Raw genomic sequence first — 27,189 nt, forward strand, 5'->3', positions numbered from 1 at the left:
GATCCACTGGTGAGTAAATACGTGAATGGAGGTTAAATAATGTTGTTAATTCTTGTTTGAACAAAGGTGGTTATATTTTTGAATTATGCTTGGTTATCTTTCATAGACATCTTAAAGAGATTCAAGACCTGCAGAGTCGCCAGAAGCATGAAATTGAATCTTTGTATACCAAACTGGGCAAGGTTCCTCCTGCTGTCATCATTCCCCCAGCTGCCCCCCTTGCAGGGAGAAGAAGGCGACCCACCAAAAGCAAAGGCAACAAGTCTAGTCGCAGCAGTTCCTTGGGGAATAAAAGCCCTGGACCAGGTCAGCCATGGGTGTCCCATCTTATGTTTTTGTCTCCAAATGTGTATATAACCTACGGAACATTTGTTAAATTTCGAAGGCGTTTGACTTCCCTAATACGCTTGCTTCCTTGCCTTGTCTACTCCCCGTATTTATAGAACGTCTTTTGAGTTTATGGAAGACAGGTCAGTGCTATGACCTATTCCTTTGTAATCCATTTTGCCTCCGTTTATAGTTGTTGATGAGGATAAAACACTTAGCTTTGCCTGCTAACTCGTGGAGCTCACATTTCACCAAGCTCGTAGGCAGTTGAGAGAAAATTCATTGTTCTTGTTAGTAAAGTCCAGGTAGATTCTTCCTTTTTAATGAATGAATTGGTCATAATTACAACAGGGATGAATGTAAATTTCATGTAAGTATTTGGGTATGTCATATGATAATTTCCTTGGCTAAAGTTTTTGTTTTATTTATCTGTATTGGAATAAAGAACTTGCTAGTGTTTATAATCAAAAAAATAGTTAAATCATAATCTCTGGAAATGAATTGTAGTTTGCCTATTTTTTATTATGATAGCGAGTTTTTACCATTTGGTGAAATTATGGTAATGTTAACAGATAACTAGTTGAAAAGTAAAAGCAGCTAAAAAAAGTTTATACCTCATACTTGCTCTTCAGTTCTAATATAAATATGTTGGAAAGCAGTTGTAAACTTAACAGCTTTCCATTCTCTGGAAGCTTTCAGAAACCCCAAGCTTTTCTCTAGCACATGAGAACCAGTTTGTTAGGAGACATGTGATGATAAGCTATAGCAGCTAATTCAGGTTCTGATCCCAATTTTGACCTTCTTTTTGCGTGGACTTCTAGCCACTAGCTACTAAGGAATAGAGAAGTCAGTCCATTTCAGGCCACCTGGCTAATGATTGAAAGCCACCTTTTAAGAATAATTTTAAATATGCATTACTCTCCAATCCCTACATCATTTTCGACATCTCTTTTGTACTTGATCTGACACATGTACAGGAAAGACTAAGCAGAGACTGTCTCTGGAACCAATTTGTATCATGATCCAACTCAGTGTTTATAAGAGGGTAAAAAAGGCAATGCTGAGATTGCAAAGTGGAATTCTCTCATGTCCACTGCACATGCTAGTCTTCTTACTCAGCTTAGACTTGGAATCATCCAAGTTGTCTATGGCTCAGCATCTTCAGGGATGGGGTCCTGTAGCCCTGTTGCCTGTTGAGTCTCCTGCTACATCTCACTTCCCCTCCTGTCAGTGAGACCCTTGCTCTTTGATCTCCTATAGTTTTTGGCCCATTATTAATCCGTCAGTGGGACACATTGGAGGAAAGACAGTGCCTGTCAGGTGCGGTTGGAAGGCTGTGCACGTTCCCTCATGCAGCTGTGTCTTTTGGCAGGTAACCTGTCTGGCCAGAGTGCAGCTTCAGTCTTGCACCCGCAGCAGACCCTCCCCGCTCCTGGCAACATCCCAGAGACGGGGCAGAATCAGCTGTTACAGCCCCTTAAGCCATCTCCCTCCAGTGACAACCTGTATTCAGCCTTCACCAGTGATGGTGCCATTTCAGTACCAAGCCTTTCTGCTCCAGGTCAAGGTAAGAAATCAGAGCAGCCAGCATCTTCCAAGAACATTAAAATGGACATATTGCCATATGTGGGACAAAAGCCTGGTGAGGAACCTGTTCAGGTGGGTTGGAGGAGCAGCTGACCAGGAACCAGCCGCACGGTACCCACATGGTTCTTTGGGCTGTAAGGGGAGTGGGTGGGATCACTGCTCCCATCGGGTGGAAATAGGTTTTTTCAAGGGACTACAGTAAAAAGTGACACCTGTGCCCTGTGAAGCCTCAGTGAGATGAGTGACTCCTTCGGGATCTGGGGCTTATGCTTTAGGACTAGACTGGGATTTCCTGGACCACATTCTAAGGAGTTGCAGCCATTTCTGAAAGTTAATGCATTTGATTAGCCAGCGTAGACTTCTAAAATTTCTGAGTATGAGAGACACATACTAAAATGAATTGAAGTCCATTCAAGTTTTTACCCATAATCTACTTCCCAAATAGAGGTTAATAAACAAATGTTTAATAAAATGATCACTCAGAACATTCCTGTGGAGGAAAGACCTTCTGGTAACATTAGATCTAGAAGCTGAAAGGAGTTGGGCATGTGGGTGGAGAAGAGTGAAATCAGGAATCTAGATAGTGAAGTAGGTGCTTTCGCCACAGCGCCACAGAAGTTAGGCATTAGGCCGCCTCCCAGCAGGATGAGTGTCCTTGGGGGAGGCGCTCGGTCTAGGCAGGTGGCGGGACTGCGGCCTGACCCTCCTGCCCCACGTCCAGGCCTGTCCTGGAAGCTCGTTCCTCTGTGTGCTGTCCTAGCGCATCTCACTCTCCAGCCTCGGGTTCTAACGTCTCGTAGCTGTGTTCTGTCTCTTCTCTCCCCATTCTTCCCTGTTCTTCCCCTCTCACAGGCTGTGCGAAGTTTAACTGTGCGTCTGAGCAGGTGACGTTCAAACCTGGTGGCAGGAGGACCCGATTTCTGAGTACGCCCTGCTTGGCTCTTTGTGTGTAACACCTTTACTCCTTCCTTGTCCTTGTGTTTCTGCCGCTTGGATCTGTTGTTTCACGCAGTCCATGTGCATTTGTCTTGGCTGAACTACTATTACCCTCAGAAGTTTGGGTCTCTGTTAATTATGATAAAAGATGTAGAAATAACAATAGGTTTCTGTAAACATCAAAATAAGTTTCTGGAAGAATTGCCTCTTCCTAGGCCCATGACAGAGGGCACGGGGTCGCTCAGCATAGCGAAATCTGGGCTCACAGTCCTGCTCAGCACTGCCCCCTGCTGTGGCATTAGAAGCCACAGAAAGCATCTTGGCCACTGGTACCGGGGAAAAGTTACACCCTATTTTTCTCTTCTTCTGCAGAGTAGGTTGGAATCTTTTTTTTTTTCCCCCTCAATTAAGTATAACCATCTATCAATTGAGAAGATGCTAGAATCTCTTTATTGGATGTTTTCACCACCACTACCCTGTAACTCCATGAAATCAGAATTTCAGAAAGGGTTTCAGTGTAGTTCTTCTTATAAGGCTTACTAAAGACTGAAGGGCCAGCACCTGCAAGCAAAAATGGGCTTTTTAACAAGAATGCTGGGATTTCTCAGCTTTCTTCCCCTGAACAGGGCACAATAGCAAGTCACCCAACCTCTCCAGCCCATCTCCCCATGTGTGGAATGCAGGTGGTCCTACACAAATCAGATAAGATCACAGGCACAAGACATTATTTCTCTCTGATTAAACCACACCTACCTGGCACGTAGCAGGTAGTCGGTAAACGTATGTTGAAATAAAAATTTTTTAAACAAAAATAAGGCTCAAGTAGAAAACCTTTGTTAGAGTTCAGGTAAAGATCTTCTCTGTTAAGGCCTCAAACTTCTGATGTGGTTACTGAAGTGCTTTTTAAATGCATGTGCTCGGACCATCGTTGTTTCTGAGTATGGTTCAGAGGTCCTTGGGCACTGGTCTAGGGCTGTTTAACAAAGAGGGAGGTGGAAGGCTTACCCAATTTAGTAGGGTTTTTTTTTGCGGTACGTGGGCCTCTCACTGTTGTGGCCTCTCCCGTTGCGGAGCATAGGCTCCGGATGCGCAGGCTCAGCGGCCATGGCTCATGGGCCCAGCCGCTCCGCGGCATGTGGGATCTTCCCGGACCGGGGCACAAACCCGTGTCCCCTGCAAAGGCAGGCGGACTCTCAACCACTGCGCCACCAGGGAAGCCCCAATTTGGTAGGTTTTTGAGCACTGAGATCAGTAGCTTTTCTGGCAAGGCTAAGCTGGACCAAGAATATTAGCTCCTTGACACTTAAGTAAGCATTTTATTTATATGTCCAGCTAGAAAGAGGAAAAGACATTAACAGTAGGAGACAAGTGTTTTGAAATAAAGTGTGATGTGTCAGGCCTGTGTTATGTAGCCTGAAATGTCTAAGAGGGAAGAAAGAGAACCAAGGCTTTTTTGTGAAGGAAGTGTAGTGGTGACAGGTACCACTTCAGATTAAATAATTCAGTAAATTCTCATCACACTCTTAAAGGTAGGTGGTATTACACTGTTGTTCAGGTGAAAGTGATTAGAAGTATTAAATTTTATCACTTCCTTTTGGGTCTTAAAATTAGAGGCCCTACCTCTGTTGAAGGCATGTCAGTGTACATCACGTAAGCCTTGATGAACAAATCACAAGAGGCAGGTTTAAAGCAAATATGGAGGGCCCATGGTTAGGACTCGGTGATTTCACTGCCGTGGCCCCAGGTTCAATCCCTGGTCAGGGAACTAAGATCCCATCCTGGAAGCCGTGCAACGAGGCCAAAAAAAAAAAAAAGCAAATATGGAAAGAGAACCGGGGCTCACAGGCATGGGGTCTTAACTAGTCTCCGATGCTTTACTCTATGCTTTCAAAATAGATAATGGTTTGGAAGCACGGCTTGGCTTAATGCTTTATTTATGTTCAAAAGTTGCTTGTTTTCCACATATTTTTAAAGATTTTTCTAGGAGGGAAAGGGTTAGTATTGTATGTCTAGGATGTGGAAATAGAGTGTTAGCCAATTTAAATTAAAACTGTAACAATGGTACCATCTGTCAGCCTCCTGTGGTAGAATTGTTAATGCATTTAATTGAGTGCTTTGTTAACAACCCGGCAAGAGAAGCAGGAGCGGGGGACAGGGTCGGTGGAGAGACTGCTTGGGTGTTTGAAATTCAAGCAGTGAGACCCAGAGAGAGACTGGGGTTCATCCCGAACCTTGGTGCAGGGCATCGCTCTTCTAGGTACAAAGACTGGGTGTGGAAACTCACTTCTGCCAGCCGGGAACCAGCAGCCAGGAGGGTCCATCATACAGAGTGGCATCTGTGGCAGGGCTCCCGGGTCCCTCCAGTCCGTCTCCCCTCCTGCTTTCTCTTGCTGGGACTTTGTGTGCTGTTTGGAGATTCTAAATATTTTACACTGATGTTTCCTTATCTTTAACACATTGCTCTCTCTTTGTGCTTCAGGGAAGATGGTGAAAAAAGTCTGTCCTTGCAACCAGCTCTGTAGTAATTATCCTTTCTTTCTGTTACTTCCGGCCCTTGATTGCAAAGCCTGTTGCGCTTGAGGTCTTTGAATCCCGAAGCCTCATGACTCTCGGACTCCCAGCTCCCGTCCGGCTAGTCCTGCACCCTTTTCTGGTGTCGTCTTTAACATGCTCAGTTGCTGCCACTGGCTGTCCTTCCAGATTCAAGGTCGCCTCACAGTGCTTTCATTGATGGCCCCGTGCCCTGGCTCTGTGACAGCTGTGGGTGGAGGCGCCTGCAGATGTGCGTAGGGGCCTCAGGGAGGCCTGGCTCCTTGGGAGAGAGTCCTGTAGTCAAAAACGTGCACCCGGCGCTGTGCGCCCACGGGGGTTCGGCCGGGACCGTGGCCTGCGAGAGCCTGGGCCCTCACATCGCAGTGGGAGCGGCTGCTGGGCTGCTGAGGGCAGGGACACTCCGTGTAGACAGGAGGCTTCTCGTGAGAGCGAGGACAGTTCAGCAGCCCAGCAGCCACCGAGAGGCCCCTCCAGAAAACTCTGTGCTTGGGAGACTGGGCAGTAAGCTGTGGCTCGTAGGGTTGTTACTAGGATCCGGCGGTGGGGTGGGGGCATGTATTACGGCAGGAGAACGTCAGAAAGTGAACTTCTGGTGGTAGAGGATGCACGACTTTTAGAGCTTTCAGCAGAACTGAAGAAGGTTCAAAGGAGAGTCATATCCTCTCAGGAAGGCAAGCAGCATTCTCAGAAATACCTGCTTTACCAGTGCTCTTCAGCACTCTAGTGCTACAGTGGGCCAGACGCACTCCCCGTTCTCCTGGGCTTTATTAGCCAAGTCAGCTCTTCCTGGGAGTTAATTCCTGGTCAGAAAGGGGATGTGTGTGTTCGTCTGTGTCCTTTAATGGGAAAGCTATTTTCAGAAGCCAGAATGAGAAGGTGAACTGTGAGGCTGACTCTCCCCCGTGGTGTAAACCCCACATTCAGAATCCAGTGTCGTGTAACAAGATGAGGCCATAAAGGGGCCTCAGCATCAGCGGCGACTGGCATGAGACCAGAGGGTGTGGTTCTAGCACGAGCAGTTTGTGGCCGGCAGTGCTCAGCTCCGCAAGCTTCTGAATTTGGCTTTTGACAGCTCTGCTCACTTGTGATTATGTTTTGTTTTCATCGTCTCGCTCACCATCAAGCTCGCGAAGCAGCTGTCATTCAAGGAGGATGGCGGTCCTCATGCATGTGATGTGCTTGCTCTCGGGATCCGCCATTAGCACGACCGCCATCCTCGCTGCCTGCGCTTCCCGCCCCAGCGCTGTCTCACTGCTGCTGTTCGAGGAACGCTGTCTCCTGTGCTTTTCCACTTTGCACCTGGGCCTCCTGTTCCACAGGGAGCTTACTCTTCCCTTTACACGGTGTGTGTGATAGCAGCCCCCGTGGCTCTGGCGGGCACTGAGAGAGTGAGCTGACAACACGTGCAGTCGGCCCGGCTTGTCTTGCCTTGGTGATAAGAAGCACGTGCCCCTCGCACTCTGCAGCTTCACCTCAGAATAGCTGTTCCTCTAGGACACGTGCGCTCGGGTGTGCCATTCCTGGGTGTGCCATTCCTGGGTGGCAGGGTGCGAACCGGCCTCGAGAGCAGCAGTGGATTACAGGGGGCTTCTACATGGCAGAGTTGCTTCCAGTGTGCTGCTGTGCTCTGGTGCTGCTTGGATCTTGAAAGCAGGAAGATGCATGCATTTAAATATCTAGCCCTGGCAGTAGTTGGGGATCTTAAGTCCTAATGGCTCACAGCCTACCCCAACAGCTTTCATTTATTCTGCAGCAAATGTGAGATCTGGTAAGAAAGTGGGGGGGTGACGGGAAAACACAAGACGTGACTTTTCTTTCCCTCTTCCCTAAAACTCGCCTCTTCGAATAATCGCCAGTGTGCCCTCCAGCAGAGCCGAAATCAGGCAGGACACAGACTCCTTTCTTTCTCATCAAACCATAGAAATAGAGTTCCTTCATCACAGCCCCAAAGCGTCCTCCCCCTCCGCACCCCTGCCTCAGCCGGGCGCGCATGAGAGTGCTTGCTCTTCTGGGGAGTGGGGGCCGCAGAGGCCTTGAAGCAGCGGAACTGAGGTCATCTTTGGGAAGCCACGCCTTCCTGGAGCTGAAAGACTCAGGCACACCGTAGAGAGCCTTCTTCCTGAGCGCTCCTGGTTCTTTACGCAAAGGAAATGGGGAGACGTTGAAGCCTTAACTCTCGCAAGTTTGCGTTTGCAGTTCATGTTTATGGGTCCAGGTGAAAAAGGTTTCCGACCAGAGCACGCTTTCTCTTGTCGCCCCTTTCTGTGAAAGAATGGCTGAAGACCATGATGGTCCCACGTGGTTTGGGAGCCCATCTTTCCTGGGGCTTGTCTTTGCGTTCCTTTAACTCCTCCATGAACCCTGCCCAGTGCTCCAGGGATCCCCTTCTCTTGCCCTGTTCTGCAGCATTCTAGAGCAGCCAGCCTCACTGGCCACACCGCACAGCTCTCCTCTCCCCCAGGTGATGCTGGGCATAGAGGCCCAGCAGCGAGTGTCTGTGCTCCAGGATGCCATGAGAATGGGCAGGAGGAGGTCCCCGCCCTCTGTGCCTTTCCTCATCCGGAGTTGCTCAGCCTCGTCTGGAGCTCCTGAAGAGAACCTGTTTCCATTACCCTGTGATGCCAGAGCATTTGGCTACATAAGAACCTTGGAACCTTCCTTTTCTTGCATGGCTTCCCAGTTCACCCTCCCCATTCCGTGGTTTGCCATTCATCATCCTCGGAAGTTTTTCCTCTCCCTGAAATTACAACCCAAGCCTCTTTTAATGGTTGTACTCTGTTTCTTCTTCTGACTTTAGGGACCAGCAGCACAAACACCGTTGGGGGAACAGTGAACAGTCAGGCCGCCCAGGCTCAGCCTCCTGCCATGACGTCCAGCAGGAAGGGCACGTTCACAGATGACCTGCACAAGTTGGTGGACAACTGGGCCCGAGACGCCATGAATCTCTCAGGCAGGAGAGGAAGCAAAGGACACATGAGTTACGAGGTCAGTCTGCCCCTTTTGCCATTTTCCGGATCCATCAGAGTATCAGTGAGCACGTGTCTCGCTCATATGAGGGACCTTCTTCAGTAGCTCATGAGTTTTAACACTTTTAAGAAAACAAGACAAAAATCACCCAGGTTCCCTTTTAGTTTTCCTGCCCTGAATCCCGAGCTCTGTATCGGTCAGCTCAGTTTTTTCTTCCCTTTTCCTTTCACACTCTGAACTACACACACACGACACCACCCACCTCCAGTCAGAACAAGTATTTGATAAATATAAAGAGCCAATAATTATGATGGAAGGTTGTCTGGGTGTTGTTTTCAGTGTCCCCTGCAAGATGAGAGCAGCCCGCTTCTGGAATTCTGTCTCAGTTCCACCCATTTCACACCCACACCAGCTTCACACGGCGTTGTTCTCTCCTCAGGGCCCTGGCATGGCGAGGAAGTTCTCTGCACCTGGTCAGCTGTGCGTCTCCATGACCTCAACCCTGGGTGGCTCCGCCCCCATCTCTGCAGCATCAGCTACCTCTCTAGGCCACTTCCCCAAGCCCATGTGCCCCCCGCAGCAGTACGGTTTCCCAACCCCCCCCTTTGGCACGCAGTGGAGCGGCACGGGCGGCCCAGCAACACAGCCACTTAGCCAGTTCCAACCTGTGGGAACTGCCTCCTTACAGAACTTCAACATCAGCAACTTGCAGAAGTCCATCAGCAACCCTCCAGGTTCCAACCTGAGGACCACTTAGACCTAGAGGCGTTGACGGAGGAGATTGGGGGCAGGAGGTGGAGTGGTGAGGGGCAGGTGGAAGGGGGATGGGAAAGGAGCCTACCTACTAACTACTAGCGCTGCATTTAACTGGTTATTTCTTGCCAGACAGGAATGTGTTTAATACCGCTTAGAGCCCTCAGAGTGGAGAATCTCCCTGTGCTTTCACCGTTTATTGGAGTGGGATGAGAAGGAAAGAAAGAGCAGGTTTCTTGTGTATGCTTTGTTATCTCTCCCCAGCAGTGAGCGCTCGGAAAGAGAATCGTGTTGATCAGAAAGCTTCTAGAGAGCTCAGTGGAAAAGCAAAGCCCATCTGTGTTCTCAAGTAGTGGGGCTCTTAATCTTGGTACCCACCGCAAGTCCCTTATCCCCTCAAGAACATAAACCGCAAGACAAAAAACTAAACTATTGGGCTCTCTCCTACCCTGTCCCCACCCCAGCCAGTCTTTAGAACCCAGTGAAAACAGCAGGGGACGGAGGTTCCAACCCTCTCTTGCGATAGGTCATTAGTGCTTTAAGCAGATGGTATTCGCAGCTTTGACTGCAGCATTAGCCATTAGGAAAACAAAAGTAAGTTCCCTGCGGACATGTAACTTTGCCATCAGTTTTGATGTGGAAACACTGTGATATATAAATGTTGTTGGACAACAGTAGTTTTAAAAGTAAGATATGAAAGGTTTAAAAAGTTGAAAAAAGCTAGTTCTGTCCTTTACCTATTGAGACTTTACTTTCTCCTTTGTATTTCCATTGTATTAGATAAATAAATGTGAATGTAAAATTGTATAAATTACTGTACTTGAATACTTCTGTTCTCCCAGTATTGCTTGCTGGATGTTTTAGTGCCTTGGACTTCTATTGCTTCTGCCGTTAACATCAACTTCTCATCAGACCCCAGTCAGCAAAAGGGCGTATGGAAGGAAACCTTGGGTCCATGTGACCCAGCAGTGGATTATGCAATAAGGAAATTGAAGGAGTATTTTTTTTCAAGTCATTCAACAATTTTGTCTAGAGCAGGTGTAAGATGAGCAGGTGAGAAGTTGACAGTAGTGGTTAAAAGCAGAAAACTCTGTTTCAGGACAGGTGAGGAGGGGTGTTGTCACAAAATCGGGCAATTTACAAGATTGAGCGTGGTATGCGATAAGTGATGAAAGAAAAAGAAAGACTACGGGATGGGAGAACAGACTTGTTTTGAAGATAGGTGATGCTTGGCCAGTGGCTGCCATAAGCCTTACTTACCTGAGCTGGGCTTGAGCAGAGGAGACCTGGAAGAAATGGCTGAATATAAAGGGAAGGGCACGGGGTGGGGTTGCGGGGGGTGGGCGCTAGTTTTTAAGCTAGGAAATGTGATAGTGAAATGTCACAGATGGAGAAAGTTGTTCTAAGAAAAATCATTTGGATTGCTTCCCTCTTGGTGCAAATGTCCCGTGTATTTCTCAGCTTGGGGTACTGTAGTTTGTGGAAAGTGGACCCACATCTGAATTAAGCATTGTAGGAAAGAATGCTTATTCCTACCCGCTTCCTATATGATGTCCAAATGGTTGCAGGATCATAATCTCTTGCACCACCTTATTTCTAGAATTAACAGCTGATATTCTCACGTTCTCTGTAAACAGATATTCCCCTGAAGTAATAACTGCAACCAACCAGTATTATTTAGTGCTGTGCCTAGTTGTAATGGGCACTTCTGTTACTTTCAGAACTTTCAGGAAATACTCTCCTCATTGCCTGAGTTTGGGATCTCTGTTCTCCCAGAAGGTGGGGAAAGAAGCCAGGACTCTTAATTTTGGGGTGCTTCTTGTCTTGACTCTTGAGCTGGGAAACTGACCTATTCCAACCTCTTACCCACCTCAGTGGCACATCCCAGGAATCCCCATGACAGGAAGAGCCTGGATGGCTGTCCTGTCCTCCGGTGGTCATTTTCTTTAAGTTAGCCAAGACCCCAAAGATGCAAATGAGAGCTGAAGGTTGTAGGAAGGTAGAAATGAAAAGGGCAGGCGTTCCAAGCTTTGCTTCGAAACTGTTTACTTACTTTTTCTCTGCTTATAATCCTCGGGAGATGACAAGAGTAAGGACGGAACAAGAAGCGCCAAGGAAGTGGGGAACGGACCCCGGGCAAGGAGGCAGGGCTTTGCAGCAGAGGAAGGAGGAGCCAGAGTGCAGCACGTGACTATTTTGTTTCTTGGGTTTAATCATTTTGAGATCTCTTCACTCACAGGTGGAAAGTAAGAACTGCTTTTATTTACTGTTTTTTTCCCCTCCTGTGGATGAAATAACTGAAGCCTAGAGGAATGAACCTAGTGCTACTGAACTGTTTAAATTATTTTTGTGTTAATAGTACACTTTGAGTATCTTTTTCCACATTAAAAAAATTCTTTCTGAATTATAAGTGTTTTCCTTACATTATTTAACAATGTACACCGTTTAAAAAAACAGACTAAATTCAAACCTTGGGGGTTCTCGGCAGCCCGTCAACCCGTGCGTTTGGGATAAACCCCGGGGGACACGCTTTCTGTTTCCGTTTGTTACCTTTGTAGATGAAACCATTCAAATAAACCAAACTTGCTTTTCTTGAGCTGTGGGGTTTCATTTTCAGCACATGTCTTTTTCGTGATCTCATTAGCTCTGATTTGACTTGTGTGCAATTTATAACTGGATTCCTATCTCCAGGACCTTTTTTTTTTAACAGCAGTTCTGACCTGAACTAAGATGCTGCAGACAGGCAAGATATATTTTCTGAAGACCATGGTAAGGATATGAAAATCAGAAGATGAACCTACGCCCAAAGCTGTGCAGCTCAGGTGAGGTGGCGGGAGGTCAGGGAAAGCCCCGTGCTCCTCTTCCAGAGGCGCGGCGGTGGCCTAGGGGCACAGCTTCCCAGATGGGCCTGTGCTCCAACAAACTCAAGACTGGGTACAAGGCCCAACCCAAAATGCCCTTAAAAAGTAAAACTGCACGCTCATTAGTTGGGGGAAAGGATTATGAAACATCTAAACACTAAAAGAATTTGTTAAGGTGGGTGATAATCGCACATCCGAAATAGCTAAACAGCTGCTTATGTCACGCAGATTTTTGTGGTTTTCCAGTACATATAAACGTTGTTTACACTATAGCCTGTTACGTCTGCAATAGCATTATATCTAAAACAATATATACCTTTTTTTTAAGAATATATTTTAAAAAAATATTTATTTACTTGGCTGCACCAGGTCTTAGTGGTGGCATGTGGGATCTAGTTCCCTGACCAGGGATCGAACCCGGGACCCCTGCCTTGGGAGTGTGGAGTCTTAGCCACTGGACCACCAGGGAAGTAAGTCCCTAAAACAATATATACTTTAAAATGCTGTTGGGAAAACGCTCAACACAGGATTGCCAAAAAACTTCAATTTGTTTGTTTGTTTAAAAAAAAAAATCTGCGAAGTGCAATAAAAAGAGGTATGCCTGTTATTTTGTTACAAAGTAGGATTTTATTTTGCTTCCTTAAAATGCCTTTTCTTTGGTCTTAGATTATTTCCTTATTAGGAAAAAATGGAGGTAGTTTCATGATGCGCCTATAAGTGACAGATGGTTGTAGATGAGTGGCAGCGAAAGGGGTCAGAGGTCACACAGTGACATACCGCAGGCCGCTGTCGAGGTTGGTGCGTGGGGAAAGTGGCCACTGAGATTCCTAGAATTTCTGCCTTTATTAACATGAAAGCTTAGGAATAAATAGTGAAGAGCCAAAGAAAAGGTGTGTGTTTGTTTAATCTCCGCAGGGCTTCCCAACCTGCCCAGCTTGATCTGCGTCAGGTTCCAATAGTGAAATCCTCTGGTGAAGTTGAGCATGAGGCAAGGTAAATCCCCGGAGGTAAAGCTCATTGCCTAGGAATGATGAGTCATTTCATGACCAACAAGCAGTTTTTGAAAGTCCCTTTGTGACAGAATCCAGTGAGGTGAACGGAGCCTTGGTCAAGATGAATCCAATTTCCTTTTCTTCGTGTCCTGGTTCTTCCTATATGAATCATAGTCTCCTATGGAAGAGAAAATTGTTCACATACAGCTGCCATGATGTAAAAATAAGGAATAAACTGACAGCTAAAAACTTTTGAATCGTATTAGTTACTGTCCTACTTTAAACTAAAGGCCAAGAATGAAAATTGTTATGAGGGGGACAGGTCGCTCTGTTAACACTAGACCAGACCAAGCTGCAGGAGAGATCATGACAGGCCTGCTTTTAAGAGGAATGCAGCCATGCTTCAGTGTCCCACTTCTATCAATCAGCTAGAAAGAGCTGCACCTCAGGTCAGGACTCCAAGGAAGACTTGCGGCTCTTAATCCAGTTACACTCCATTTTCTTAGACTGCTACTGGTCTGGCATGAGTCCCCTCCAACTTCTTAAAATGGAATGTCATTCTTTCTTTAAGATTCATAGAATTATATATACCCAGGTTCTCCCTTCCATTTCTGCTCCTAAAACACTTTGCTACCTGTTATGTGTTGGTTAAGGTTGTAAGTTTGAAGGTGCCAGGGTCCAGATTTTGCCTGTGGATTCTGGTGGCAAAGGCTCTGTGGGGTCCTGTTCCAGGTCTCCATCTCGTTCTGCAGGACGGAGGTGGCAGGGGCCTGTGGCGGTTCTGGTTTAGACAAGGGCTTGACCACACTGTCCCCTGCATCTAGAGCCATGTCCCACATCTCAAGACTGTCTGCAAGGACAGAGGTCACAAGCAAATGCAGCATCAACAAACGAGGTGCTGGAAAAATAACAGGTCGTGAGAAATGCTGTATCACGAATGCTCTACACGATGGCGTTTGGAATTTCTCTTTCCCCGACCCATGAAAGTTCACCACAGCCTCTCGCAGGTCCGGACAGTAGAGGAGCTGCATATGTGCTATCAGCACTTTCTACAAAACCAATGGAAAATGAAGATACCTTATGCCTCTTTCGAAATGTATTTGTGAGGACGGAAAGTATGCAGCACAGTAACTTACAGACACTTGATAGGTATTTACTGATTAGGACTGAAGCCATTCCTTTAGCCCTCCTGACCTGGAAGCACGTCTGTCTGGGTGAGCGGCTCTGAAGCAGCAGTTCCGGCAGGTGGCACCGGTGGCAGCGCTGCTGCAGAGAAAGGACAAAACCACGTAACCAAGCTGGGCTGCGGGCGGCCTTGGAAGTGCGTGCAAAGCCGCCTGGGGTTACACTCGTCGGCGCGGCAGGCAGAACTCGGGACCTTGCATCCTGGTCCTACCTACAGATCTATATAAAATAGGACTGACGATACTATATTCTTTCTTCTCATCAAACTGCGAAAAAAACGCTGAGAAGTTTGTTTCTCCTTTAGCAGAAACGGAAGAGTTATTGTAAGCCGTTTTGTCCAGTTTTTACTATTTGAAGCTATAACCCTTGTTCAAACAAAATCTTAAGCAGAAATGAATATGTAAAACCAAGATGATGACTGTGTGATTTGGGGTGGGGGAGGTCCTGGAGATGACTCCTCCTCCACCCCTGACCCCCAGAGCTTCCGCAATGGTTTGGAAGCTGAAGATCTAGAATCATAATTCTTATTAAGAACATCCCCAGCACAGTAAGTTTTTTGGGTTTTTTTCCCCTACATTAACCTCAGCCTGCCAGTACTGCTGAGGGGAATTATAAAGAACTAAACATGAAGCAAGTCCTCGGAACCTTCTTTGTAATTTTTAGGGAGAAGCTGGGCAAAAATCCACTTGGTCTTTCTTTGTTTCTAGTCTCTGAGAAAGACTCCAAGAAAATCTGTATCTACTACTCCCACTGAAGCTGGACTCTGAAATAAAAAGTTCAGGGATAAAGAATTGCCAAAAACCCATTCTCTTCAAACCCAACTTTGCTTTATGTTCAGAGACAGCTCAGGGGCTTCCCTGGTGGCGCAGTGGTTAAGAATCCACCTGCCAGTGGAAGGGACATGGGTTCAAGTCCAGTCCAGGAAGATCCCACGTGCCACAGAGCAACAATGCCTGTGCACCACAACTACTGAGCATGCGCTCTAGAGCCCGCGAGCCACAACTACTGAGCCCACATGCCACAACTACAGCCCACGTGCCACAACGACTGAAGCCCGTGCTCTGCAACAAGAGAAGCCACTGCAATGAGCCCGCACGCCGCAACGAAGAGTAGCCCCCGCTCACCACAACTAGAGAAAGCCCCCGTGCACAGCAACAAAGACCCAACACAGCCAAAAGTTAAAAAAATAAGTAAATAATTAAAAAAAATAAAAGCTCAGAAAGGCTTTCTCGTGTACACGTGGCCAAAGTAACTGAGGCGAAAAGAAGCTCTGTCCCCTGAGACAAATAGCTCCAGGTTATGTCAGGGCCCGTCTCCTTCGCCCAGAAGACCAGTGTCTTCCTTCAGTCACGGGGAATGGCGAGGCAGGACGTGACGGTTTGAGCCCGTGGCCGCCTCTGTGCTGTGTGTGGACCCGACCTGCTGCAGAGTGGGGAGAGCAGTCACCCCCAGAGCCCATGCTCCGTCCTCTCACCAGGACCCTGCTTCTCGGCAGGTGGGCCAGACGGGGGTTGCTGCTGCTGTTTCTCCATCTGCTCCCGGAACCGCTGCTGCAGCTGTCTTTGCCGGAGCTTCCGCTGGTACGTGGCATCGCGCTCTGTGGCAGCGGAGGTCGGGCTTCTGCATCAGGAGAGCAACAGGGAGGTGAGTTCCTGAGTTAACTGGTGAGCAGCAACACACAGTTCCCAAGGGAGCACACGGGCCAGCCAGTGTGCTGGCTCTGAAGTGAAGGCAGGAGTGGGAGGCAGGGGGAGACACCTGGGAAGGAGCAGGGGCGGGGAGGGCACGCAGCCCGCACCCGGAGCCGCTGTCCTCATCCCCTGCATCACAACGTGGTGGCTTGGTCTGCAAGGAGACGTCACCTCCTGTGATCTGGGGGGTCCCAGAGTCGGGTTCCGTCGGCAGCTGCTGTATCTGGCTTGTTCCACACATGGTTCAAAGTCTTGTCTCTTTGCTTTAGTTAAATCCACTTCAAGAGGCAGCTAATGAGGGAAAAAAGGGGAGAAAACTTCTTCCAACTGCTCTTCCCCTTCCTCAAGGATCTAGATACCTGAAAAATGGCATTTCACGATCCTCTATCCATCATTCCTTCTAGGTCCTAAGAAGCTGGGACAAGGGATCCGTAAGTTCAAGTCATTTTCATTATATGAGGAATAAAACAATTTCATTTTCCACCTATGCCATTATGTATTAATGAAGTTTTGATAAGGAATCATACTTCAGTTTTTATTGAGGGCAAATGCTCTGTAAAATCTAATTTGAATCTTTTCTTGGCAACCAGATCTGATGCTGTCTACTATTTTTTTAATGGAAATGATCACACATCATCACACTACAGAAACCCAGAGATTTTTCACTTGGGAGAACTTCTCTCTCAATAATATGATGCTGATAGAATAAAGGAATATGAGTGAGTGAGATGACTACATTTTGGATAAAGATAACATGAAAATGAAAATTATACTGTGAGATTTCGTACTGACATTGAGAAGTAAATAAGTTAAACAGGGCTTCCCTGGTGGCGCAGTGGTTGAGAATCCACCTGCCAATGCAGGGGCACGGCTTCGAGCCCTGGTCCGGGAAGATCCCACATGCTGCAGAACAACTAAGCCCGTGCGCCACAACTACTGAGCCTGCACTCTAGAGCCTGTGTGCCACAACTACTGAAGCCCATGAGCCTAGAGCCCATGCTCTGCAACAAGAGAAGCCACTGCAATGAGAAGCCCACGCAGCGCAACAAAGAGTAGCTCCCGCTCGCTGCAACTAGAGACAGCCTGTGCGCAGCAACGAAGACCCAACACAGCCAAAAATAAATAAATTTATTAAAACAAAAACAAAAGAACTGGACAGTCACATGCAAAAGAATTAAACTGGATCACTTACACCATACACAAAAATTAACACTGGATTAAAGACCTGAAACCGTAAAACTCCTGGAAGAAAATATAGGCAATAAGCTCCTTGACGTTGGTCTTGATGGTAATTTTTTTGTATTTGACACCAAAGAGCGAAAACAGCAAAAGCAAAAATAAACAAGTGGGACTATATCAAACTAAAAAGCTTCTGACAGCAAAGGAAACAATTAACAAAGTGAAAAGGCAACCTACTAAATGGGAGAAAAAGTTTACAAATGATGTAACTGCTAAAGCATTAACATTCAAAACGTATAAAGAACTCACAACTCAAAAGCAAAACCAAAACAAAACAATCCAATGAAAAAATGGGCAGAAGATCTGCATAGATATGCTTTCAAAGAAGACCTACAGATGCCCAACAGGTACATAAAAAGATACTCAACATCACTCACCATCAGGGAAATGAAAATCAAAACCACAGTAAGATAGCACCTCACATTTGTCAGAATGGCTATTATCAAAAAGACAAGAGACAACAAGTGCTGGTGAGAATGTGGAGAAAAGGGAACCCTTGTGCACTGCTGGTGGGACTGTAAACTGGCATAGCCACTACGGGAAAAACTATGGAAAACAGTTTCCTGAATAAATTAGAAACTAGAAATAATAATAAATTAGAAAATAGAACTACCATATGATGCAGCAATTTCACTTCTGGGTATTTATCCAAAAAAAAGAAAAAGAGTAACCCAGAAAGATATGCTCCCCCATTTTCACTGCAGCATTATTTATAACAGCCAAGACATGGAAGCAACCTAAATGCCCACCGATAAAGAATGTAGTATATATATCTACAACGGAACATTATTCAGGCATAAAGAAGAAAATTTTGCCACTTGCAATAACATGGATGGATCCTGAGGACAGTGTGCTAAGTGAAATAATTCAGAGAGAAAAATAAATACCATATGATCTCACTTATATGTGGAATCTAAACAAACAGACAAAAACTGAGCTCATAGATGAAGAGAACAGGGGTTGCCAGGGGTCGGGGGTGGACAAAATGGGTGAAGGGAGTCAAAAGGTACCAACGTCCTGTTATAAAATAAATAAGCTCTGGGGATGTAATATACAGCATGGTGACTATAGTCAGTAACACTGTATTGTATATTTGAATGTTGCTAAAAGAATAGATCTTAACAGTTCTCATCAAAAAAAACTGCATCTACGTGTGGTGATGGATGTTAACTACACTTATTGTGGTGATCATCTTGCAATATATAAAAATACTGAATCATTATGTTGTACAACTGAAACTAATATACAGGCATACCTCAAAGATATTGCAGGTTTGGTTCCAGACCTCCACAATAAAGCAAATATAGAAATAAAGCAAGTCGCACAATTTTTTTGGTTTCTTAGTGCGTATAACAGTTGTGTTTACACTATACTGTAGTATGTTAAGTGCGCAACAGCATTATGTCAAAAAAAAGCAATGTACGTACCTTAATCAAAAAATAATTTATTGCTAAAAAATGCCAACCATCACCTGACAATGCAGCTGCCACAAACCTTCAATTTGTAAAAAATGCAATTATCTGTGAAGTGCAATAAAATGAAGCACTATAACACAAGGTATGCCTGTAATGTTGTATGTCAATTATATCTCAGTTAAAAAAAAAAGTCAAAGACAGAGAAATCTTGAAGACAGCAAGAGAAGAGCAAATCATCACATACTGGAGTGCCTGCCTAAGATTATCAGATTTCTCAGCAGAACTCTTACAGGCCAAAATGGAGTGGGATGATATATTCAAAGTCCTGAAAGAAAAAACTTAGCCAAGAATAGTGTATCCAGCAAAAGTATCCTTCAAAAATGGAGAAACTAAGATTTTCTTCAAATAAACAAAAGCAGAGCGAGTTCATTACCACTAGACTTGCTCTACAACAAATGCTAAAGGGAATCCTTCAAACTGAAACAAAAGGATGCCGGGCAGCAACATGAAAATAAAAAGTTCTCCAGTAAAGGTAAATACACGGACAAAAACAGTAACCTGTATCATCATAATTTTGGTACATGGAATTTAAATGAAGAAAAACATTAAAATTGTATAATGAATACAGATATTAAATGTAAAAACCATTAAAACTTTTATAACAATCTATGTTAATAGACATACAATAATATGAAGATGTAATCTGTAACATCAATAACATAAAGTGGTGTTGTAAAGGACTAGAGTTTTTGTATGCAATTCAAGTTATCAGTTTAAAATAGAATGTTATAACTTTAAAATGTTTCATATAATTGCAATGGTAACCACAAAGGAAATATCTATAGGATATACACAAAAGTAAACAAGAAGGGAATCAAATCATGTTACTACCAAAAGAATCAACACAACACAAAGGACAGCAGTAATAGAGGAAAGAAGGGACAAAAAAAAAAAGCTAAGCTACAGGACATACAGAAAAATAATAAATACTAAGCCCTTCCCTATCAATAATAAATGTAAATGGATCAAACTCCCCAACCAAAGCCATAGATTGGCTGGATGGATTCAAAAAACAAGATACAACTACATACTTCCTACATTAGACTCACTTCAGATCTAAAGACATAACACAGGCTGAAGGTGAAAGGATAGAAAGAGATACTCCATGTAAATGGTAACCAAAAGGGAGCAGGGGAGGCTATACTAATATAAGAAAAAATAGACATTAAGTCAAAAGCTGTTACAAGAGACAAAAGAGGACATTCTATAATAATAAAAGGGTCAATTAACTGTGAAGCTATAACAATCACAAATACTTATATACCAAACATCAGAGCTCCTAAATATGTAAAGCAAACTTTGACAGATTTGAAAGGAGAAATACACAGCAAGACAGTAATAGCAGAAGACTTCAGTACCCTACTTTCAGTAATGGATAGAACCAAACAGAAGGTCAATAAGGAAACAGAAGATTTGAACACTACAGACCATATGGACCTAAGACATATAGAGAATATTCCACCCAACAACAGCAGAATATACATTCTCCTCAGTACAAATGGAACATTCTCCAGGAGAGACCCCATGTTAGGCTACAAAACAAGTCTTAAATTGAAGACGACATAAATTATACAAAAAAAATCTCTGCTGATCACAATGGAATGAAACTGGAAATCAATGGCAGAAGGAAAAATGAAAAATTCACAAACGTGGAAATTAGTACTTTCTTAAGACAACCAATGGGTCAAATAAATCACAAGGGAAATTAGAAAATATCTTGAGACAAATGAAAATGTTGAAAACACAGCACACCAAAACTTACATATGCAGCAAAAGCAGTACTAACAGGGAAGTTTCTAGCTGACACAAGCTAGGAGAGGACAGGAAATAAAGCTTAGGGCAGGGCTTCCCTGGTGGCGCAGTGGTTGAGAGTCCGCCTGCTGATGCAGGGGACATGGGTTCACGCCCCGGTCCAAGAAGATCCCACATGCCGCGGAGCGGCTGGGCCCGTGAGCCATGGCTGCTGAGCCTGCACGTCTGGAGCCTGTGCCCCGCAACAGGAGAGGCTGCAACAGTGAGAGGCACACGTACCGGAAAAAAAAAAAAAATTATGAGAATACTATGAACAACTGTACACCAACAAATCAGATAGCCTAGAAGAAATGGATACATTCCTAAAACACACAACCGACCAAGACTGAATCATGAAGAAACAGAAATAGACCAGTAACTAGTAGAAGAGTGTATTAGTAAACAAAAACCTAACAACAACAACGAAAAAAAAGCCCAGGACTAAATGGCTTCACTGGAAAATTCTACCAAACATTTAAAAAATTAACACCAACCGTCAAACCCTTCCAAAAAACTGAAAAGGAGGGAACACTTCCAAGTTCATTCTAAGAGGCCAGCATTATTCTGATACCAAAGCCAGGCAAAAACACTATAAGAGGAGGGTGGATAAAAAGACACTACAAGAAAACTATAGACCAATATCCCTGATGCATATTGATGCAAAAATCCTCAATGAAATACCGGCTCACCAAATTTAACAGTACATTAAAAGTATTATACACCATGACCAAGAGAGGTTTATTCTTGAAATGCAAAGATGATTCGATATACACAAATCAATCAATGTGATCCATGAACAAAACCACCTGTTCATCTAAACTGATGCAAAAAAAAAAAGTCTGACAAGATTCAATAATTTTTTCATGATAAAAACATTCAACAAATTAGGAATAGAAGGAAACAACCTCAACATAATAAAGGCCATATATGAAAAGCCTACAGTTAACATCATACTCAATGGTGAAGACTGAAAGCTTTTCCTGGAAGATCAGGAATAAGGCAAGGATGCCCACTCTCACTACTTCTTAACATATTGGAAGTCCTAGCCAGAGCAATTAAGCAAGGAAAAGAAATAAAAGGAATCCAAATTGGAAAGGAAGAAGTAAAATTATCTCTGGTTGCAGATTACTTGATCATCTATGTAGAAAACCCTAAAGACTCAACAAAAAAAACTGTCAATTAATAAACAAATTCAGCAAAGTTTCAGGATACAAAATCCACATAAATAACAGTTGTGTCTCTACACACTAATAATGAACAATCAAAAAGTTGAGACAACAATTCCATTTACAATAGCATCAGAAAGAATAAAATACTTAGCAATAAACCTAACCAAGGTGAAAGACGTGTACACTGAAAACTATGAAACACTGCTGAAAGAAATTAAAGAAGGCACAAATAGATGGAAAGACTTCCCATGTTCATGAACTGGAAGACTTAATATTGTTAAGATATGCATACTACCAAAGTGATGTACAGATTCAGTGTAATCTCTATCAAAATTCCAATGACATTTTTTGCATAAATAAAAAAATTCACCTTAAAATTTATAAAGAATCTCAAGGGACCTCAAATAGCAAAAATAATTTTGAAAAAAAAAAATTGGAGGATCTCCTGATTTCCAAACATATTACAAAGCTTCAATAATCAAAACAGTATGATACTGCCATAAAGACAGGTCCATAGGTCAATGGAATAATACAGAAAGCCCAGAGATGAATCCTCATGTATGGCCAAATGATCTTCAGCAAGTGTGCCAAGACTACACAATGGGGAAAGGAGTCTCTTCAACAAATGATGTTGGAAAAACTGAATATCCACATGCAAAAGAATGAAGTTAGACCTGTATCTTACATCATATACAAAAATAAATTCAAGATAGATTAAATACCTAAATATAAGACCCCAAACTATAAAACTCAAAGAAGAAAACACAGGGGAAAAACTTCATGACATTGAATTTGGCAATGATTTCTTGGATGTGACACCAAAGTACAGGCAACAAAAAAAGCAAAAATATACAAATGGAGCTATATCAAACTTAAAAGGCAAGCTATGGAATGGGAAAAAACTTTGCAATCATATCTCTGATAAGGAGTTAATAGCCAGAATATATAAAGAACTCCTACAGCTTGACAACAAATAAATCAAATAGCCCAATTAAAAAATGGGCAAAGAACCTGAGTAGACATTTCTCCAAAGATGATACACAAATGGGCAATAAGCACATGAAAAGATGTTCAACATCACTAATCATCAGAAAAATTCAAATCACACCCATTAGGATGGCTACTATCAAAAAAACAGAAAATATGGGCTTCCCTGGTGGCGCAGTGGTTGAGAGTCCGCCTGCTGATGCAGGGGACGCAGGTTCATGCCCCGGTCCGGGAAGATCCCACATGCTGCGGAGCAGCTAGGCCCGTGAGCCATGGCCGCTGAGCCTGCGCATCTGGAGCCCGTGCTCCGCAATGGGAGAGGCCATCAGTGAGAGGCCCGCGTACCACCAAAAAAAAAAAAAAAAAAAGGTTAAAATGGTAAATTTCATGTTATGTGTTTTTTACCACAATGTTTTAAGAACAGAGAAAATTACAATATCCCTCATAAATATAGATGCAGAAATCCTTAACAAAATATTAGCAAACTGAGTCCAATTATATGTAAAAAGGATTTAGAAAAAGGACAGAAATGGAGTTTTTTTGTTTTTTTTGTTTTTTGCAGGACGCGGGCTTCTCACTGTTGTGGCCTCTCGCGTTGCGGAGCACAGGCTCTGGACGCGCAAGCTCAGCGGCCATGGCTCACGGGCCCCGCTCCGCAGCGTGTGGGATCTTCCCGGACTGGGGCACAAACCTGTGTCCCCTGTATCGGCAGGCAGACTCTCAACCACTGCACCACCAGGGAAGCCCCAAGAAATGGAGTTTTGACAGCTGCCAATTGACACACACCTCAATTACGGGCAGCACAAGAAAAAGAACCCCTCAAGTACCAGAGAGGGAAGGCTGCCCAGGGTGGCGGCACTGCAGGGACCCAAAGAACCACAGGTGAAGCAGCCACACTCCACCAGGCAACAGGAATGCTCCAGAGCCTGACTGGCCCAGGCATGCTAAACTCCAGACCCCATTCTCCGAAGGCAAACGCGCAGATCACGTGACACGCAACTACAGAAACAAGGGAGATCTAAACCTTAAAGACACCCGAGCTAAGGAAGAGCAGGAAGGTTGAACGCGTGAGGCTCTGAGTGTTTGTAAGAAATGGCAGTGCTGCAAGGGATCTGTGCTCCTTCTGTCTCACAGACCACTGCCAAGCACGGTTCTCTCTACATAAGAGACAAGTAACACAAATGCTCCAGGCTTCAATTTCCTCATTGGTACATTAAGGTAATTGGTTCCTGCTGGCTCTTATGTTCAAAGACGTCTGAAATACATTCTAGACCCTTTAAATAGCCAAGTCTTCACTTTTTCTCTCTCCATCACCAAATACTCACTCATGACACAAAAGCATCATCAGTTGCACCTTTACTGCGACGCATTCCACCCCCCACTTGTAACATACCTGGTGTGGGAGCTTGTTTAGCGACCTCAGGTAGTCTTTGTCCAGAATACAATTCCCAAGTGCATTCCCGAAACTTCTACGGGTAAGAAAAGAGGGGAACGGGGTTGAGAACGTTATATGTGAATATCAGAGAACAGAGCTACAGCCTTTGTACAAGCTGCTTCTCAACACAGCAGAGGAGATGGACTCTGATAAGCATTCAGAAATGTTCATTACGCATCTGCATTAGGCGCTGAGAATACAGCAGTGAGCACAGCAGCCACAAACCCGCCCGCAGGAGGGGCAGTGGGCACAGAAAGCCTGAGCAAGCGCTCACAAAATCGCACCAGCTATACCTCCCAACGCAGAACAGGAATTCCACAGCAGAGAATGTTTCCCAAGGGCTGCTCCAACTCCCCAGTAATGGTGAGCATGCGCACTTTAGGGGCAAGACCTCCATGACCAAAGTTCTTTACTTGGGACATCTGGATTCCCCCACAGGTCATGGTATTGCAAATTTTCAGTGCATGTTTTACATGTATTTTTCTGGTAATTCAATTCTCAAAGGCATCTATGACCCCAAAAAAGGTTAAAAACCCTGCTCTATGAAACTAAGCTAACTATGTTACATACACATAACGAAGAACTGTGTAGGTGTATTAAAGAGAATGAGGAAACAATGTATGTGCTGCGTGGACAGGTCTCCAAGACACACTGCTGATGAGAGGGGTGGGGAAGGCAAGGTCAAGTACAGAACAGCAAACACAGGATTCTACTACTTATTCCCCAAAAAGTGGGCCCTCAGCATAAAGAAGCACTGGGGAAAGACAGAAGAGAGCAGGAAAACAGGCTGCACAGGGTCAAGGGTGGGAGGAAGACTTATGTTATTTCGACTTCTGAACCACGTGGGTGTTATAACCCAGAGCTGAGAAGAACAGGATCTGCCTACCTCAGTGCTCGCTTCAGCCCATCGGTCACTGCCTCCTTCCTCGCCTTCTCCAAAGACAAGGCTTTGGACTTGAGGCCCTCGCTAACACCATAGCCCACGTCCTCATGATACGAACCATCCTGTGGACAGAAAAGGAGTTCAGGGTCCAACGTGAGGAGCTGCAGCCCCGTCCCTGGCTGCAGAGCTCTCCTCTTCCTCAAGCATCAGTGTTCAGACTGGTTGGACAGAGCCCAGGGCCTGGAACACAGGCGGAGTTGCCAGAGTCCATTTCCAGGGCTACTTCCTGGACCGGATCTGCCTAGAGATGTGCCTGTGCTCCAAGTGCAAGACAATTCTCCTTCCTCTTCACATAACTAGGCACACACCTGACCCGCCCCACATCTTACTAAGACACATCACCCACACTATGAAAACCTCTGGGGCACCAAACCAAAAATTTGAAATATTATATTTAACAGATTCTAATGACTGCATAGCAAATCCTCTCACAAGTCAGGTGGTACCTGTTTCTCGGCTTCTACCAAAAGTAAAGGTGGGCCTGATCAAGCTGTTAGCTGACAGAGAGCTGACTATAATGTTTGATGATAGCATTGTGATTTCTGATATATAACTCACAAGTAGTCAAAGAAATGAATGACACTGTAACGAAACTCGTTCATTCTCAGTTTGTTTATGTGAATAAGGTTTTCGGTAGTATTTATAAAAATAAGTCAGAATAGAATTAATGCTAAATGTTTAGTCTAGGAATAAGTAATATTAACTGTGGATATACAAACTAACTGAATAGAAAAAAACAGCTCATCCATCTTATCAAGAAATGCATTTTCCACAAAATTTTATTAAATATAAATATTTTGATGTAGTTATGTTGTCTCTTCAACATAAACACAACTGACTAAATTGTGTATTAACAGCACCTGTAATATCAATAGTAACTCAATCCAGAAGAAATTTCTCAATAGTTAGAGCCTTAAGATCACTGGAAATTTATCCCCTAAAATTTTTACACACACAAGTATAATAAGGTTATCATTAATAAAAGATTTTCAATCATATAGCAGGATAAAAGCCAGAGGGGAAATGGAATGGAAATACGTGTTCAAGAAGAAACAACGTAAGATATCTGATGACCGAAGAATAACTTGCTCAAAAAAAAGAAAAACAGGGACTTCCCTGGTGGTCCAGTGGTTAAGGCTCCATGCTCCCAATGCAGGGGGCCCAAGTTCAGTCCCTGGTTGGGGAACTAGATCCTGCATGCCACAGCTAAAGACCCTGCACACCACAACTAAGACCCAGTGCAACCAAATAAATAAATAAATATTTAAAAAGAAAGAAAGAAAGAAAAAGAAAAATAGCTTGCGCATGTATTTTTTTTAAATGGATGACAGCATTTAATCCTCTATGGTATTTAGAATACATTGGTACGTGTTAAAAAGATGTAACAGATTTATTTTAGAATGTAAAATTTTACAATATGCCAAAAAATACACCCTCACAACTGTTTATATATATGGTGAAAACTGAGTCAACTTAAAAACGTGCAAGAGAACAGAGTTCCTCAAAATTCTCTTAGGGGCACATGAGGGAGGATGTCTGAACAACCCCACCCCCTCTCTGGGCCCCAAGGCCTCCGTACCTGCTCACTCTCCCACCTGCCCCGTGCCTGCAGGCAGCATGTCCCCTCCATCACCCTCACCTTCAGCTGGACTCTCACAAACGCACAGACGCCCACGTAGAACTTGCCATTGTTAAGGTCAACAAAATCTAGGAGTGGGAAAGAGAACCAGCTGAAGAGGATACTGATCGCTGTGCCTCACCTGTATTCCTCCTGCTGGCGACTGAGCACGCCTTCCCTAGGTCCTTGCCTACAAAACACTCCTGCCAGAAGTCAGCCAATGCCGAGGAAGGGAAACGAAGAAGCAGGCACTGCCAGGAAGCATACTCACCCACGTTCTGCTGTGTGATAGAGTGTGCCCAGCCATTGTAGCCAAACATCTCATTGGCCAGATTAATTACCCTGTGACCCTCGATGTAACACACCTGGAAGAAAAATTAAAGAAGAAAAAAAAGCTTGTTAAAATTCCTTGCCATACTTAAATGTGGATCAAAATTTACTTAATCTGGGCTTCCCTGGTGGCGCAGTGGTTGAGAGTCCGCCTGCCGATGCAGGGGACGCGGGTTCGTGCCCCGGTCCGGGAAGATCCCACATGCCGCGGAGCGGCTGGGCCCGTGAGCCTTGGCCGCTGAGTCTGCGCATCTGGAGCCTGTGCTCCACAATGGGAGAGGCCACCACAGTGAGAGGCCCGCGTACCACTAAATAAATAAATAAATAAATTTACTTAATCTGGGCTTCCC

The 27,189-nt window shown here is 44.6% G+C and overlaps 2 protein-coding genes across 36 annotated transcripts in view; one reads left to right on the forward strand and one right to left on the reverse strand.

The window, feature by feature from the left end:
• Positions 1 to 11,527, forward strand: part of WNK1 (WNK lysine deficient protein kinase 1) — a 135,623-nt gene extending 124,096 nt beyond the window's left edge. For all 23 annotated transcript variants that reach the window (XM_079937354.1, XM_079937373.1, XM_079937365.1 and 20 more), the window contains 4 exons: positions 107 to 306; positions 1,700 to 1,894; positions 8,201 to 8,388; positions 8,810 to 11,527. In XM_079937354.1, the coding sequence (XP_079793480.1) occupies positions 107 to 306; positions 1,700 to 1,894; positions 8,201 to 8,388; positions 8,810 to 9,127 (901 nt within the window). In that variant the 3' untranslated portion in view covers positions 9,128 to 11,527. The remainder of the gene's footprint in view (positions 1 to 106; positions 307 to 1,699; positions 1,895 to 8,200; positions 8,389 to 8,809) is intronic.
• A 150-nt stretch (positions 11,528 to 11,677) lies between these two features.
• RAD52 (RAD52 homolog, DNA repair protein) overlaps positions 11,678 to 27,189 on the reverse strand; it is a 58,663-nt gene continuing 43,151 nt past the window's right edge. For 9 of the 13 annotated variants that reach the window (XM_079937399.1, XM_079937402.1, XM_079937390.1 and 6 more), the window contains 9 exons: positions 26,781 to 26,874; positions 26,471 to 26,598; positions 24,835 to 24,953; positions 23,907 to 23,982; positions 15,920 to 16,143; positions 15,636 to 15,781; positions 14,171 to 14,242; positions 13,611 to 13,826; positions 11,678 to 13,154 (listed from right to left, as the gene is read on the reverse strand). In XM_079937399.1, the coding sequence (XP_079793525.1) occupies positions 13,093 to 13,154; positions 13,611 to 13,826; positions 14,171 to 14,242; positions 15,636 to 15,781; positions 15,920 to 16,143; positions 23,907 to 23,982; positions 24,835 to 24,953; positions 26,471 to 26,598; positions 26,781 to 26,874 (1,137 nt within the window). In that variant the 3' untranslated portion in view covers positions 11,678 to 13,092. Of the gene's footprint in view, positions 13,155 to 13,610; positions 13,827 to 14,011; positions 14,243 to 15,635; positions 15,782 to 15,919; positions 16,144 to 23,906; positions 23,983 to 24,834; positions 24,954 to 26,470; positions 26,599 to 26,780; positions 26,875 to 27,189 lie in introns of those variants that run through there. The other 4 variants (XM_079937391.1, XM_079937392.1, XM_079937393.1 and 1 more) reach the window with 4 other exon arrangements.

Source organism: Stenella coeruleoalba (genome assembly GCF_951394435.1).
Source record: "Stenella coeruleoalba genome assembly, chromosome: 11".
NCBI classification, from domain to species: domain Eukaryota; kingdom Metazoa; phylum Chordata; class Mammalia; order Artiodactyla; family Delphinidae; genus Stenella; species Stenella coeruleoalba.